The sequence below is a fragment of the Tubulanus polymorphus genome, chromosome 4, assembly GCF_964204645.1.
Source record: "Tubulanus polymorphus chromosome 4, tnTubPoly1.2, whole genome shotgun sequence".
Taxonomy (NCBI): Eukaryota; Metazoa; Nemertea; class Palaeonemertea; order Tubulaniformes; family Tubulanidae; genus Tubulanus; species Tubulanus polymorphus.
The window spans coordinates 21,107,548-21,121,858 of record NC_134028.1 but is presented as its reverse complement, the minus strand read 5'-3'; the positions used below and the strand labels follow the sequence as shown (position 1 = coordinate 21,121,858).

Here is a 14,311-nt window from a genome sequence, read left to right as displayed (position 1 = left end):
TGCACCGCACTGCGGAGTAGATGAAATATAGCAGTAAGTCTGTTAATACACTGTACTGTGGGGTAGATGAAATACAGCAGTAAATCAGTTACACACCGCACGGTGGGATAGATGAGATACAAAGTCAGAATTACACTACACTGTGGGGTAATAGAGCGGTAAGTCTGTTGTACAATGTACTGCCTGTAAACTATATATCAGTTATACATTGCACTGCAGGGAAGCTGCAAAATAGCAGTTAGTCATAAGTCTGCTATACACTGCACGGTGGAGTAGACGAAATACAGATGTTATATTCTCCAGCGGATAAAACTTCACCTGATTTCGATTTTTTCGGGGTCGCTACTGATTTGACAACGATGACATCATCACTAGAAGTGGACGATTCTTTGCTGTTTTTATCTCTTCTCTTGTGTTGTGGTTTTTTCACCGGTTTCTCAACCCATGGATTCTGCTGCCGAGGTGTGCGCGATGATCGGCGTAAGGCAGTCGTCTGTTCGTTCTCCGATGATTTTGTGCGGATTTTTTTCTGGATTTTATTGTCTTTAGCTTTTTGAAGTAATTGCCGAGCGACGGTCTTTTTGTTGTTGACAGCCTTCTTAGATTTAGCCGGTTGAGGTTTCGTTGAAATGATTTCATCGTCTGCAGCAGATTTACCAGTGTTCTTCTTTTTCTTACATCCGGTCCTAAAAAGAGAAATCACAGGGATAAGGAGTCAAAATTCAAGCATGTTTGAAGTCTTAACTTCATTGACTTCCTGTCGAGGGGTGTTTCAGGGCAGCAGAGTCTCTGTGTGAGAGGTTTATCAGGGCTGCAGACTTCCTGAATGACGTTTCAGGGTAGCGGACTCTCTGAGGTGTATCAGAGAAGCAGGATCTTTCAAAGAGTCTGCTACTCTGAAACACTTCTCAAAGACTTAGAGAGGTGTTTCAGGGCTGCAGACTTTCTGAGTGGTGTTTCAGGGTAGCAAACTTTCTGAGAGGTGTTTCAGGGTTGCAGATGCCCTGATGGGTGTTTCATGGTGGTACCGGTAGATTGTCAAGGGGGTGGTAGTACCTTGTTATTCTTATACGTAGTGGACTCGAAGGATCTTCATCTTTTACGACCGTTGTTTGATACGTGCTTCGCAAAATACGTCTTTTCTTCTTCAAACTACGAGGACTTTCCGTTATACTGGGCATTCCACAAGCTGATGGGCTCGAAACTGGTCGATCAGAAGGGCTGACTGCCATCTCGCTGGTCGATACCGGTCGATTAGACGGGCTGGTCGAATCATTGCGAGAATTTCGAACTGACCTTCGACTCATTTTTTCAATCGGAGATTTTTCATTATTCTGTTGTTGTTGTTTCTGATTAGAATTGAGTCGACGTCGCGTTTTCTGTTTTTGTTTGTCACCCGTGGTGTCCACCCTATTGATATCAGTCCGTTCCCGGGTTTTATTGTTATCACTTTTAAAATCGCCACAAACCGCTAACGAAGTTTCATCAGCTTCAGGTATATCAGTGTCGGTATCTGCGGAAACCGCCGACGCCGATTTCTCCATTTTGAAACCGTTTTTCCCGAAACTGAACGTCATTTGAGTTATTTTCTTCGCGGTTAAGGATCCAGCCTCGGATGTCACCGGCAATGTCAAATCGCTGTCGTTCTGTCTAACCGATGACTTCGTTGTTTTTCGAGGACTCTTTTGAATTCTAGTAACGACAACATCAGCTTCTTCGGAGTTATCGGTTTTAGCCGGCTGGATGCGGTTGGGACCTTTTGATTTACGCTGGTTGTTTCCTTTCCGTTGACCGTCCACAGACTCTCTACTACGTGCAGCCAAACGCTGGCATCCAGCGGCCGATTTGGCAATCGCGTCCGTTTCTAAATCCAACTCTTCTAACAATCGTTTCGGCCGTTTCTTCGACAATTTCTCCGGAGTAATCGGACATTGACCTAGCGACTCGATCACGCAACAATCCGTTTCCACGACGACGTTTGATTTGCCTTTATTACTATTATTGGCCGCGAGACTGCGATATTGCGGTTTACCGACGACCGAACTCGGCGAATGAATTTCGGCTAACACTATTTGCCGTTGATGCGCATCGGTCGGATTCGACGCCTTAGAACTGGCGAAATAACGAAACAAACCGGCGGCGCCCTCTTTCTTACGAGATACGTTATCGCGGTTGAGAGTTTTAGGTTTCGTCGAGGAGACGTTCCGTACGCCGTTGACATTATCGTTCTCGTCTATGACGGCGTCGACCTCGTCAGACGGCGTGGTATTCATCGTTTTTAGAAAATCCGCGTACGACAACTCGGTAACCACAGCAGACGTATCGGTTACCACAGCAGACGTATCGGTAACCACAGCAGACGTATCGGTAACCACAGCAGATGTATCGGTAACCATAGCAGACGTATTGATAACTACACCTGATGTATCGGTAACCGCACCTGATGTATCGGTAACTGCACCAGACGTATCAGTTGCATCCGCTTTCTGTTCGTTTATGAAATCATCGTAAGATATTTCTATAATCGACGAATCGTTGGCGTTCGTCTCTTCTTCCTCCGTCTGCTGAACGGAACTTTCCTCCTTTCGCGGTTTCTTCCCCGTTTTTCTACGTTCCTTTCTCTCGACGTCGTTAGACGGAGCGGTATCGTCGCCTTCATCGCTAGCGTTAACCTTTCGTTTCTTCGATTTCGTTTTGGTTCGAGCGTGTCCCGGTTGTTCGCGCGACGTTTGAACGGCGCAGTTTCCTCCCCGCGATGAAGCGTTGTCATCTTTTCTCGGTTTCGGAGAGAAATAGTTGAACAGATTATTCGACTGTTTCGGCGGAGATTTAAAGAAATCGGTGATGAGTTTCTTTTCATTAGCAACATCAGTGACGGTACATGATTCCTACAATGAAAACAACGAGTTTTTAAATACTTGCTGCCCAAATATCTTGCAAATAGAAGAAAGAAACACTGTAAAACACAATCAACCAGTTACCACAAATCTTTCACAACTCCCCCGAATATTGAATTCTCTGATTTTTCCATGTTTTAACACAAAATTCCCCAAATAATTCCTTAGTTTAAAATGCTAGAATCCATTCATTTTTTAAATGAATCATGTACTGATAAAAACACTTGGTCAATCCAAATTTTCCAGTCTTTTTTTTTGTGCAAAATTTGAACAATATGTAAATGTCAAGAATTTTCCCCAACTATTCTGATGGACATTCACTGAACAGTGAACACCATTTATGTCACTGTGATGAGGTCACCTTGAACGTTCAGTTTTGATTCTGGCGTCTTGAAAGAAACACTGAAACAGACCAGTAAAACAAAACATTACCTCCATCATTCACCACATACTCGACGCGCAGTATATATCCAGATATTCTGTAAGAAAAGCAATGTATAGGTTAGTTAACTGCAGTACAATAGAACTTTCATAGCAGTCCTTTAACAAAACCAAGTCCTGGTACATACTCATTACTCTGAAGTCCCATTACTCCGAAGTCCTAATACTCAATACTCCGAAATCACATTTAAAGGGAACATATAATCTCAATCACGACATTGATGAACATTATTTAAGGGGTTTCAGATGGGGAGATGTTTAGGTTTGAGCAAACTGTTTTGAAACAACTCGCCTGGCCACGGTATTTCCAAAATGGAGAATTACCATAAAGTCGTCGTACCTTGTATCAGTCCTATCATATGCATTATGTTATTGTATAAATCAATAAAACATTTTTAGAGATGTTATTTAAAATCAAATGTTTACTTCAATTTTATTTCTATGACTATACGCCTAGCTTTCCTAATAAAATCTAAGTTCAGTCCTGCTTACGTGACCCTTACAAATAAATTGTACGGAGTATTGGGACGTCAGAGAAATGCGACCTCAGAGTTGGGAGCAGCTTTTTAACTGCATTTGGATTTTTGGAGCAATGGATCTTCCGGAGTTAGCCGTAGGGCGCCTATTTCACTTGTTTGACAAGGGGGTTTCACAGACTGAACAGGGATTTATGGCTAGATTAGACATTTTTGCACACCTTTGATACAGTATAAATTAGGTATGTTGGTGTATTGAGACTGCACTAACTAACAAAACTAAAAGTAGACTGAGACTTTTAAGGCATAGAATAGATGGCGCGATTTTAACAAAAATGTCAGTCAGACGTCTTTGAAGCTAATTTTCGCCAATGTTTCGAGCTTAACAAAGATCTAAGCTATTTCTCTCGTATGCGACGTATTATTTTTTACCTTTTGCATCAGATTTTAGAGTGAGTTTCGATCATTTTAGCAGAAGAAAATGTAAGAAGTCAAACAAATTTCATTGCGAATGACGCGCCATTTTGTCAAAACGCTAATTTTCATTTTATGGTGCACGAAATGAAACTGTTAATAAAACAAAATTAGAAATCTATATTTCTTCCATCGTCAACATTGGTCACTTTTTATCTGATTTAAAATCTAATTTTATCAATGTTACAGATTTATACCTAATATTAACAGTAGGGCCAAAACATTTACGATTGTTCTTCGACTTCTACATAATCTGATTCTTATACGATTACAAATGTACTATAGAATTAAAGACGGCTAATATGACAATAGATAGTTACTTTTTCATCAAGACTGCTATTTTGTAATAAGTCTTTAAAATCTGATCCGTTTCTGTCATTTCACCACTGAATTAGTGGGATTCAACTAAAGTAATTCGTCGAACCATGCGCAAGATAAAATAATTCCTCCATGTATTATTTAAATATTGAACATTTTAAAAGAAAGCTCAAAAATATATATGTGAATAGTTTCACGAGAACATCAAATAATGAATTAATCTCTGGGCCGAATTTTGGCCTTTCGGGGATGAAATGGTGGTCAAACATCGCTTGCCACAGGCTGTGCAGAGACGGCGGATCGATATCAAAGACACGTGGTGATCAGGTTTAACTTCCTCTTTCCGGTGTTCAGCCATTTCCCGGTAAGTGTGGCCTAAATATTCGCTGCCGTTTTCTTCACGATTTTCGATCTGTCTGCGTCACTGTCTGATTCAAATTCTCGTGTATTTTATAAAACTAAATGTATAGAATGTGAAATTCCCCTTTGACCCAGTTTTAATTTCTTAAATCCTATCTTCCAATCGCATTTGTGTATCGACAGTCCTCCCCGCTCTCTCAAACGTGCTTTCGCCTTCCAGCCAGACAGAGCAACAGTCTGATCGAACTGAATCAAATCATTGACATTGTGCATTAAACAAGCACCCACTTATGTTTTTGGCATTGACCCGAAATGAAAAAAAAATGAATTAGGCCTTCAGGTTGAGTAAAAAGAGTAAAATTGTGTCGCAAAATGTAAATTAAACCTTCAGTTCAGCCAGGCTTTTTTTGCAAGCTGGAGAAAAAAAGAATCTTCATTAAAAAAAGAATAATTTTGAAGTTCATATATTTGGCTATATTTATGGCGTTGTAAAGCGGTTGTAAATTCTATATTTAAGGCGGTTTCATATTGAATTTAGGATTAGTTTTATAAAGGAATATATGGTCTAGAGAGGAGATAGAGGATTAGTGGCAAGAGGGTCCAGGGGGTAAGGGTCCGTTTTAGCCCCTAGGGATAGGATTAGGGTAAGGTGAGGCTATGTCGTTAAAACATTCGTCCGGTTTCCAGCAAGCTCGTAGGTCTAGTGGTATGTAGTTACAGGTTACTGACTAAGTGGTATGATGCTGCGCTAGTAATTAACTGGCCCGGTTTGAGTCTTGCTCTATCCGTTCTATTTTCTCTAACTCCATTCTCCACACTTGCCTTGAATTTTCGCGCACCGTGGATTAGCCAATCATAATGAAACGTCGTAAATATAGCTCGGGTCGTCCGTTTACAGCGTCGTAAAAATAGCCTGAGCGTTAAAAAAAAAACTGATTTTCATGTTCGTATAGCTTGTTAAGATACAGGCAAAAGTTGGCTGGTTACAAGAGACTACACTGCTATCAAATCAGTTGTAATCTAAAGTAGATCATAAATTATCGATAAAACAACCTAGCCCTTATAGAGGTTTGTGAATTGATATACTAATAGATTTTCTGTTGAAACCTATTTGCAGAAGAAGTGGTGCAAAAGACTGCAGTAATTCATCATGGGTCGAGTGCCGACTATTTACTCTAAGTCCTACACGACGCCTCGTCGTCCGTACGAGAAGGAACGTCTTGATCAGGAATTGAAGCTGATCGGCGAATACGGCCTGCGCAACAAGCGAGAAGTGTGGAGAGTGAAATACACGCTGGCGAAAATCCGTAAAGCCGCTCGTGAGCTGTTGACTTTAGACGAGAAAGATCCTCGACGTCTCTTCGAAGGTAAACTTAGGGAATAGAATCCCTTGAACAATAAACTTTATTGTCGTACTACTGAATTTCTGATTATCATGAAAATTGGGATAAAAACATCCGCAAGAATCCTGATACTGGCTTCAATCACCTTCGACTCAATAATGCGCGAACTTCTCTTAACTCAAGTCTCCTATAAATGGAAAGCTTGTTTTCTTATTTAGGACCTCTTGAAGCCCGTATAGTTTAACGGAATTTACCTTTAAAACTCAGATGTTTTTGGAAAGTCTCGAATTCTCTCCGGGGCTAATCAGTATTAGAGACTGAAGGCTCATAGAATTCAAATACAGTAGAACCCGTTCCAGATCATTCAGTACCAAATGATTGATGCCAATAAAACATACATATAGGCTTATGCATAGGTGGACTGACTCCACATGAAATCCGGATTAGATTGAATAACCGTAAATGTGATTTAAATTAAGGGAGATCAACCACTTGATAATAAACCTTGACTGTGCTCATGTCGATATCGCAAATAAAAAAATGCAACCAAGCAAATGATGTCATTGTATTACTCGAATTAGAAATCCCTGATACACTTGCGTGGAGAACATCTTATTATTCTATAGATGACGGTTTAGGAATTTTCTATATGGATGTTCCGACGGATAGTTTTCAAGACGCTTGTAATGATTATTTTGTAGGTAATGCTCTGTTGAGGCGTCTGGTACGTATCGGAGTGTTGGACGAGGGTAAAATGAAACTCGATTACGTTTTGGGTCTTCGTCAGGAGGATTTCCTCGAGCGTCGTTTACAAACGCAGGTTTTCAAATTGGGACTCGCCAAAAGTATTCATCACGCTCGTGTTCTCATTCGTCAAAGACACATTCGGTAGGTTCTTCTCATATAAGTCGTCTTGCCTATTTCATTCCGAATTTGGAAGACCTATTGTCTATACCTGTCTCCCCTCCGACAGTAGTAGACCGTCCTCGTGCTCACTACTAAAATGGTTTGTCAACGCTAATCTGAAAACGGATGGCATTATGCAAGATTTACTGCTGTTACATCTGGTTGAATTGATAATTTTAGATTGATTTGACAGGATTAATTCTAATGATCTGTAATATATGAAGCAGAGCTTATATGATTCGGTTGATGTTAATGTTTCATATTTTCACTCCTATAGATGGTAGTTAAAAAAAACGTCAGATTTTCTGCGGTTTGTTACAACTTTCGCTCGGGCCAATTGGATGTTAAATCCTATGCCTGATACGAATTCGATGATGCTATCAAAATCTCTGAGGCCACTTGGACATATTAGTCCTACGCCTCGTTATGATGCAGCATTGAAGTGTATATCAGTGGGGCCACTTGGACTATATTTTATGATATAAGTCCAACGCCTTTGTTACTCGTAAATCGTGATAAAGGTAAAATTTTGGCTAGATATGGATGTTGTTCGAGACTTGTTATGTAGTTGATCTATGGCTAAATGCTTTTGACACAATTCTATGAAAGCTCTGGCTGGTTACCGGTGTTAATTTGTCTTCAAAACGTCTTCAATTTCATCTTTAATCAATGATGCCAAATTTTAATTGCATAGTGTATGGTACAAAGTCCGATCTAAGGAATGAAAGCCACTTGCCTCCTGGGGGTGGACCGGCATATTTAAAATTTCACTAGCCCCCTCGACAATCCACTTATCCTCCACAAACAGTCCAATTGGTAAAATGATAATCTACTGGCCCTATTACCCTAAGGAGAAATATATTCCTCCGGATAAGTGCTTAGATTGGAGCTTGTGATATAGTACATTTCCTCTAGTTTTAAACCCTATTTCCCTGACCAGTGCCGATGTGGCCAAATAAGGCTTTAGACTACTGTGAGTGCTCCCTCGGTGATTGTTAGATTCTGTTTTTTTTTTTCAGCGTACGCAAACAAGTAGTTAACATCCCGTCATACATCGTTCGTTTGGACTCGCAGAAACACATTGATTTCTCGTTGAAATCACCGTTCGGTGGCGGTCGTCCAGGTAATTATTGCACGACATCTACATTCAGTGGAACTCATTTGATTCGGATTTTTCAATCCAGACTCGCTTATTCAGATGAGATATTTTTTCCATTTAACCCTTTCAGTGCATCTACACCGCGGTGCAGTGTATAAATCAGTGATAGACTTCGCTAGAACACTGCAATGCGGTGTTTAGTAATTAAATCTCTTGAAAAATGGCAGCACCTTTCAAACATAGTGAAATACTAGTAACTAACGATACACCGCGCCGCGGTGTAGGCGCACTTTAGTGGTATTCCCATTATTAAACACACTAGGGTGGAATTTTTTAAAAAATTCAAATTATCTCTAGCACCATTAGGGTATTAACTCGTCAGCACTGAAAGGGTTAACCTGGAAAACATATACTGTTTTTTTTTTTCACATTTCGGATTTTACTTAATTCGAATGAATCTGATGGCAGCCCCTAGTCATCTGAATAAAGTGAATTGGGTGAATTTAGTGAAAAACAAACTGGATAGTGATATTTGATAAGTTTATCGTTTATTCTTGCAGGACGCGTTAAGAGGAAGAACATGCGTAAAGGTCAAGGTGGAGCTGCCGATGATGAAGAAGAGGATGATTAAACTCAGAAATTTGTTGTAAAATTGAGATCAATTAAAATGAATATTATTCATCATCTGTGAATTTAATTCAGATTCTAGTGTTGATTACTTCTCAAAATCTACTCTCGAAGTCTCGATCCTTGGGAAGTAGGATACCTTGGTTGTTGCAAGTTAACTCTTGTGTGACTTGGTAGCTACAATGTATAAATCTGCTGCTTGTATTCACCCCTCAGGCTTTGTAATCCTTAGAAAAGCTGATCGTCAAGACCTGGCCAAAAAAGCAGTAGGGGTCGCCAGGACGTCACTGATATGACGAGGATTCATCTTTGTACAGATCATCTGTCCAGAAGCGCACGGTGTGATTTGGTCGGTTGAAAGGCTATAGGCCTACCCCGGTACCAATTTCTTAGCGCAGCATTTAGAGTCCGTTTAGGAGAGGAGTCCTACGTAAATTCGCCGCTAGTAAAATATTGATTATCATTTATGGTCTGAAAATCATATTGAATTATCTAAGTCTGAAAATAATTAAATACAGCACTTAATTTGCTTAGATTTTTCTGTTGGCACATGAGTTATCACGACGCTGCCTTTTTAAGATGCTAAGACGCATTCGCTGAGCAAAGAGTTCTAGTGTGGACTGAAAATCGGTTTACGCATTGAATCAATTTGTAACGAACTTAGCAAGTCGAAAGCTCGTGCAATTATACTATATGTATACCCCATTAGATAACTTGTCTCGTTGTATTTAGCAGATAGATAAAAGAGATTTGACTTGGGATTTCTCTGGCTCAACGACTGAATATGAAGTTTGAAATTTAGGTAACTAGGCCTGCTTAGTTGTTTTTGCAAAAGATCCTCTTGCTTATCAATGGATTTATATATACAGAATAGAATATTCATAAACATTATTGAATATTCATTCATAAGACCTCCACTTTTTCCGGGCCTCAACAGTTTTTCGAGAAAAATCGCTGTAAAGACCCGTCGCTCTCAGTCCCCCTAGAAAAATAGATATAACCCGATACAAATAAATATACTTTTTTAACTCATTCTTTTATAGAAAAAAAAGTCCTGGTTCAGGCCATTTTTTTTTTACTTCAAGAAGGTAAATCATCATAACCCGTCGTGTTAAATCTAAATCGACTCCTAGAACCATATTCATTATTCTTAAAATATCACTCTTTCGGCTTTATCAATCCTAGTTTTCGTAAATTTTGCAAAATCTATTAGCATAGACTCATGACGGTAGAAGAATATTTATACGGCGCGATTATTCCGCACCGAAAAATTAAAATTATTAAACCGTATAGTGCTGCCTCCTATGCCACAGTGACCTAGTTTCGTGTGTACCCGAGATTGAGATCCACTTGTGTGAAACGACTCGTTTAGTAGATGTTTTTTCATATGTTCTGACAACATATTGAGTTACAAAATTACTTTAGAGGTAAGTGCTGGTTTTTCTTGTATTTAATCCGTCACGTTCTAGCCGCATTGTTCGGCGGGGACGCTGGTTTGGTAAGCCTGCTGGCTGGAGACACAAGGACGACAAGGAGTCTGACCTTAAAATTTCTATTCAAATATTCGAATAGATACAACGTCAACAAGACTTTCTCAGCAAATAGACCACTGTTTTAGTGTTCCTTATGAAGTACTGTCTGTTGTAATGTTTTTTTTTCCCTGGCCCTGTTTTTCCGGATATTTTACTGGATATTTTTGATGACATGTGTCCCACCCTTGGCCTTGGAAGTTGAATTGAAGAACATGATAAGTTCATAAAAACCAGATGAAGCCACCGTAGCCTCCTTCCCCGCAACCAGTTGGTATTTCTTTGTCTGACCTTAGTTTTCTAATCTTTATAGGTCCCCACGAAAAATAGATAAGAATATTTTTTAATCAGAGAATTTTTTCAGCAGTAGCCGGAAATACTTATCTATCGGCTCTATAGACTCTATCTATGCTATGTTGATGTCACCCGTTCTGGTAAAAGCTATGTCAGGTCTATTAGTAGGTTCTCCTGGAATTGTGTAAGCTATGTAGGTTATATACACTGGAATATAGGGTTAAGGCGAGAGTTTATTAGACTGTGTTTGAGGAGGGCTTCTTTCCAGTTCATTTTAAGCGGAGTTAAGCATTCCAGACGCTGACTGCCGCCATGAAAATTTCAACACATTCTAGTTTAGACGGGCCGTACAGGATAGAACTTCAGGGCATTGGTATTGGTTAAGTTCGAGCAACAGCCTTTAATGTTTTTGTGAACGATAACATATATGGGAAGCCCTGATTTGGATTTTTTGAAATTTGAATTAAAACGTAACATAAAGAATTCATTTGATAATTCTCTTTCATTAGACAGTAATCCCTGGTGCCAAATAATTTCATATCAAAACTGTATAAGAGGTCTATCTGATTTTGAGGGCTCCCCTTGATGTTATTGTGGCATATATAAGGCCCTTATCCCTACCAAAATAACCTATTCGCAATCTGGCTAGTAGGCCTAGAACTTATCGCTGGTAATTTGGTTTTCGAATCACTCTAGATGCTCAGAGAATGATCCGTGGTTTTCATTATTTTCGCAGTGGGGGCCCCTTAAAAAGTATCTGGGCACATATTCGTGTAGCGCACAGTTTTAAAGGCCCCCCATTCCTGGATTTTCGGCTGTTCTTGATTAGTATTGAACTAAACGTTCCACAGAACCTCAGACGCAGGAGCTGCCTGCTTCTTCGAGTGAGTTGCCTAGCAATAGTCAATATAACACGGTCTGATTGCCCTGAGGATATATATTGACTGTGTAATATATTTCCTAGGTTACTGCCATTTTTGTCATGTATTGTAATTCCATGTACAAGGCTTGATTTCCGCTTCAAATATACAGCAGTGATAACAACAATAACAACATAGCTGCTGCTGCTGCTTCTGTGTGTGAGAACTAGATTTGGATTTTAAAATCAATATCGCTCGCTCCTCAGCCTCAGTGGTTAGTACATGGAGAGGCCTAGTCTGTGGTGGTGTCTACATCGCAATGCTCTCGCTCACTGTTTAATTTATGATACAGTTTTACAGCGCTGTACTGTGGAAGAGTGTGTGTGCTCTACTGCGTCGTTGCTGTTCACCGCCAAAAAATTGATCTCGATGGCTGGCTCGGCGTTTGATAGTGCTGCCATCTGTAAATAATTAACGAAACTTGCACCCCCCTCATGTCCCGGGGACCATCTCATACCCAAGTTGATAGTAAAATCGTTGTAAAATCATTTTCTGAAACGGTGAATTTCAGGTTTAGACATTGAAAATTGAGTTTCTATTAATGCGACGTTTCCCAATACTGACAGTTATTGCCGATTCAGTATAAAGTTGATTATGTAAATAGTTTAAGAGGCTTGTATTTTATCTCCGTTCCTACTTTTAGTATTTACCATATAAACTCACAGTAAATCATCATAAACTTCAGTTTTGCAGTTAAAGCCTCTAAAATCATCCGAATACAACGTTGTTCTGCGCGAATGCAACTGTTTGTATTGGGGAGCTTTTTCCAGACTTTAGGCGTACGTAGCCTCTAGTTTATATTAGAAAGTTCAATCGTTACAAAATCCGATTTGCTCTGGTCTTTTCTTGTCTTCTCAAAACCCTGTACATTACTTTTTGAAAAGCGTGCGGATTGGTAACAACTGACTGAAGACATGAAAAAATATCAAAACAGTCGACTGCTAATTTTGATATGTTTGTATTCGGGGGCCTGAAAAAAATCCAGCCAAGTCAATTGAAAAATTTTATTTTGATAAGGCCAGGGTAAACGAAAATGATACCTAGTTTCAACTAATCGGCAATATGATTTGTAATCAGTTTATTTCTATAGCTGCCGGGTTTGCGATGATAAAATTGATCACGATTAAGAAAAAAAGTAATGTACAGGGTAGAGATAGACGGTCGGCCGCGTTAAAATCTTAAGCTAAGCAGAAAGGAGAAAAAAAAGCGAATTATTTTTCGAATTTAAACTCATTTTTTCGATCGTCCGTAATTTTACCCGAGGCACGAGAATTTTCTTCTCGTCGAGAATAAACGCAGCCGGCGTTCGATTAATCTTTCTGATATCGATCCGGCAGTCCGAGTGCGCGCGCGCCTCGAGTCTCTCGGCGCGGCACATTCAGAGCCGTTTAGATATGAATGGAATATATCCTCTCGCGCTCCGTGTGACATTTCGCGCGCGCGCGTAGCCTGCCTCTACTATACCGAATCGCGGTGTTTATGTTGAATATCCGATAATCTGACACGACGATATTTCACCCGGTATTGACTGCCGCTATAGCGAGGAGAGTGTACGTGCATACCTACTCGGTCGGTGATAACTTCCCCCGATCCTGGATTATGATTATGTGACGGATGGATTGTGATACACTGATATCGATGGCTGCTGTACGTTGTGTTTTTGATCGACTGAGTTCGACCACGCCGCGGCAGTGTGACTAGCTACCGGTTTTATTTCAACCGTTATATTTCATGGATATAGCCGTCTTCGTTGAGATTTAAAAGACGGTAAAAATGACGTGTATTTCGAATCTATAAATACTCATAAAAACGGGACACATTAAGAGCTGTCATTTGTGTCAGGCCTGTTGTTGTTGTTGTTGAATTGAATTCTTTCGTTCTGCTATGCTGGTTTTATTAGCAATTGTCACTGATAATCGACCGGCAAATATGTCAAATTTATCAGTTCTAATCGCCCGTTATTTCACACAAAGTATCAAGTCTGAAAAACTTAAAAACTGAATTAACAAAGCTGCCAACTGTTCCTGATTTTCAGTATTTGTTGCTATTTTATAACGAGATATACTGATCCGATTTGTTGGATGCTTACAGAAATATGAAAGAGAGATGTTACTGAGAGGGTCTTACTGTTGATGCTGATTAGGACCACCTTTTCCTTCATATTTCTATGAATGGCTACTGAAATGAATTCAATTTGTTACCGATATCATTTTTGGCAGAGGTTGGCAGCCTAATGAAAGAGGAATTGAGATGGTTTTTAGAGTTAGGCCTATCCGGGCCCAGGCCCATTAAACCATGCGATTACATTATAGACCTCAGAAAGAAATAGGCTTTTATCGAGAGAATTTCTCGAATTCTATGTACGGCTTGCGGAAATCATGACTTGGTACTGGCCTACTAGTGGTGTAAATGAATGACCCAGTTGTCTACGTTTAATCAGGTTTCTCTGGAAAACTGTCTTGATTTAACAGTGAATCTGTTTTATTACGAAACTGAAAGACCGGGTATTTTTTTACGCTGGAAGCACTAAAAATGCGTTTAAAAAGGTTGACTTGTTGAGGATGTTGTGATGAGCCGGTATTCGTGCGTTGGAGTGTTAGATCAGATACGGGTATCTCGTTCTGTGC

The 14,311-nt window shown here is 39.9% G+C and overlaps 3 protein-coding genes across 8 annotated transcripts in view; 2 read left to right on the top strand and 1 right to left on the bottom strand.

Moving 5' to 3' along the window:
• The window catches only part of LOC141904712 (ATPase family AAA domain-containing protein 5-like), a 30,991-nt gene extending 26,685 nt beyond the window's left edge, over positions 1 to 4,306 (bottom strand). For both annotated transcript variants that reach the window (XM_074793352.1, XM_074793353.1), the window contains exons 1-4: positions 4,247 to 4,306; positions 3,330 to 3,376; positions 1,057 to 2,888; positions 319 to 686 (exon numbers count right to left, since the gene is read on the bottom strand). In XM_074793352.1, the coding sequence (XP_074649453.1) occupies positions 319 to 686; positions 1,057 to 2,888; positions 3,330 to 3,338 (2,209 nt within the window). In that variant the 5' untranslated portion in view covers positions 3,339 to 3,376; positions 4,247 to 4,306. The remainder of the gene's footprint in view (positions 1 to 318; positions 687 to 1,056; positions 2,889 to 3,329; positions 3,377 to 4,246) is intronic.
• A 619-nt stretch (positions 4,307 to 4,925) lies between these two features.
• Positions 4,926 to 9,011, top strand: LOC141903197 (small ribosomal subunit protein uS4). Its single transcript, XM_074791241.1, has 5 exons — positions 4,926 to 4,970; positions 6,084 to 6,333; positions 7,011 to 7,197; positions 8,235 to 8,338; positions 8,875 to 9,011. Exons 2-5 carry the CDS (start codon positions 6,117 to 6,119, stop codon positions 8,943 to 8,945), a joined length of 579 nt encoding a protein of 192 aa, XP_074647342.1. The 5' UTR covers positions 4,926 to 4,970; positions 6,084 to 6,116; the 3' UTR covers positions 8,946 to 9,011.
• Positions 9,012 to 10,274: 1,263 nt separating this feature from the next.
• LOC141904621 (uncharacterized) overlaps positions 10,275 to 14,311 on the top strand; it is a 41,747-nt gene continuing 37,710 nt past the window's right edge. For all 5 annotated transcript variants that reach the window (XM_074793238.1, XM_074793237.1, XM_074793241.1 and 2 more), the window contains exon 1: positions 10,275 to 10,368. The gene's annotated coding sequence lies outside the window, so the exon portion shown is untranslated. The remainder of the gene's footprint in view (positions 10,369 to 14,311) is intronic.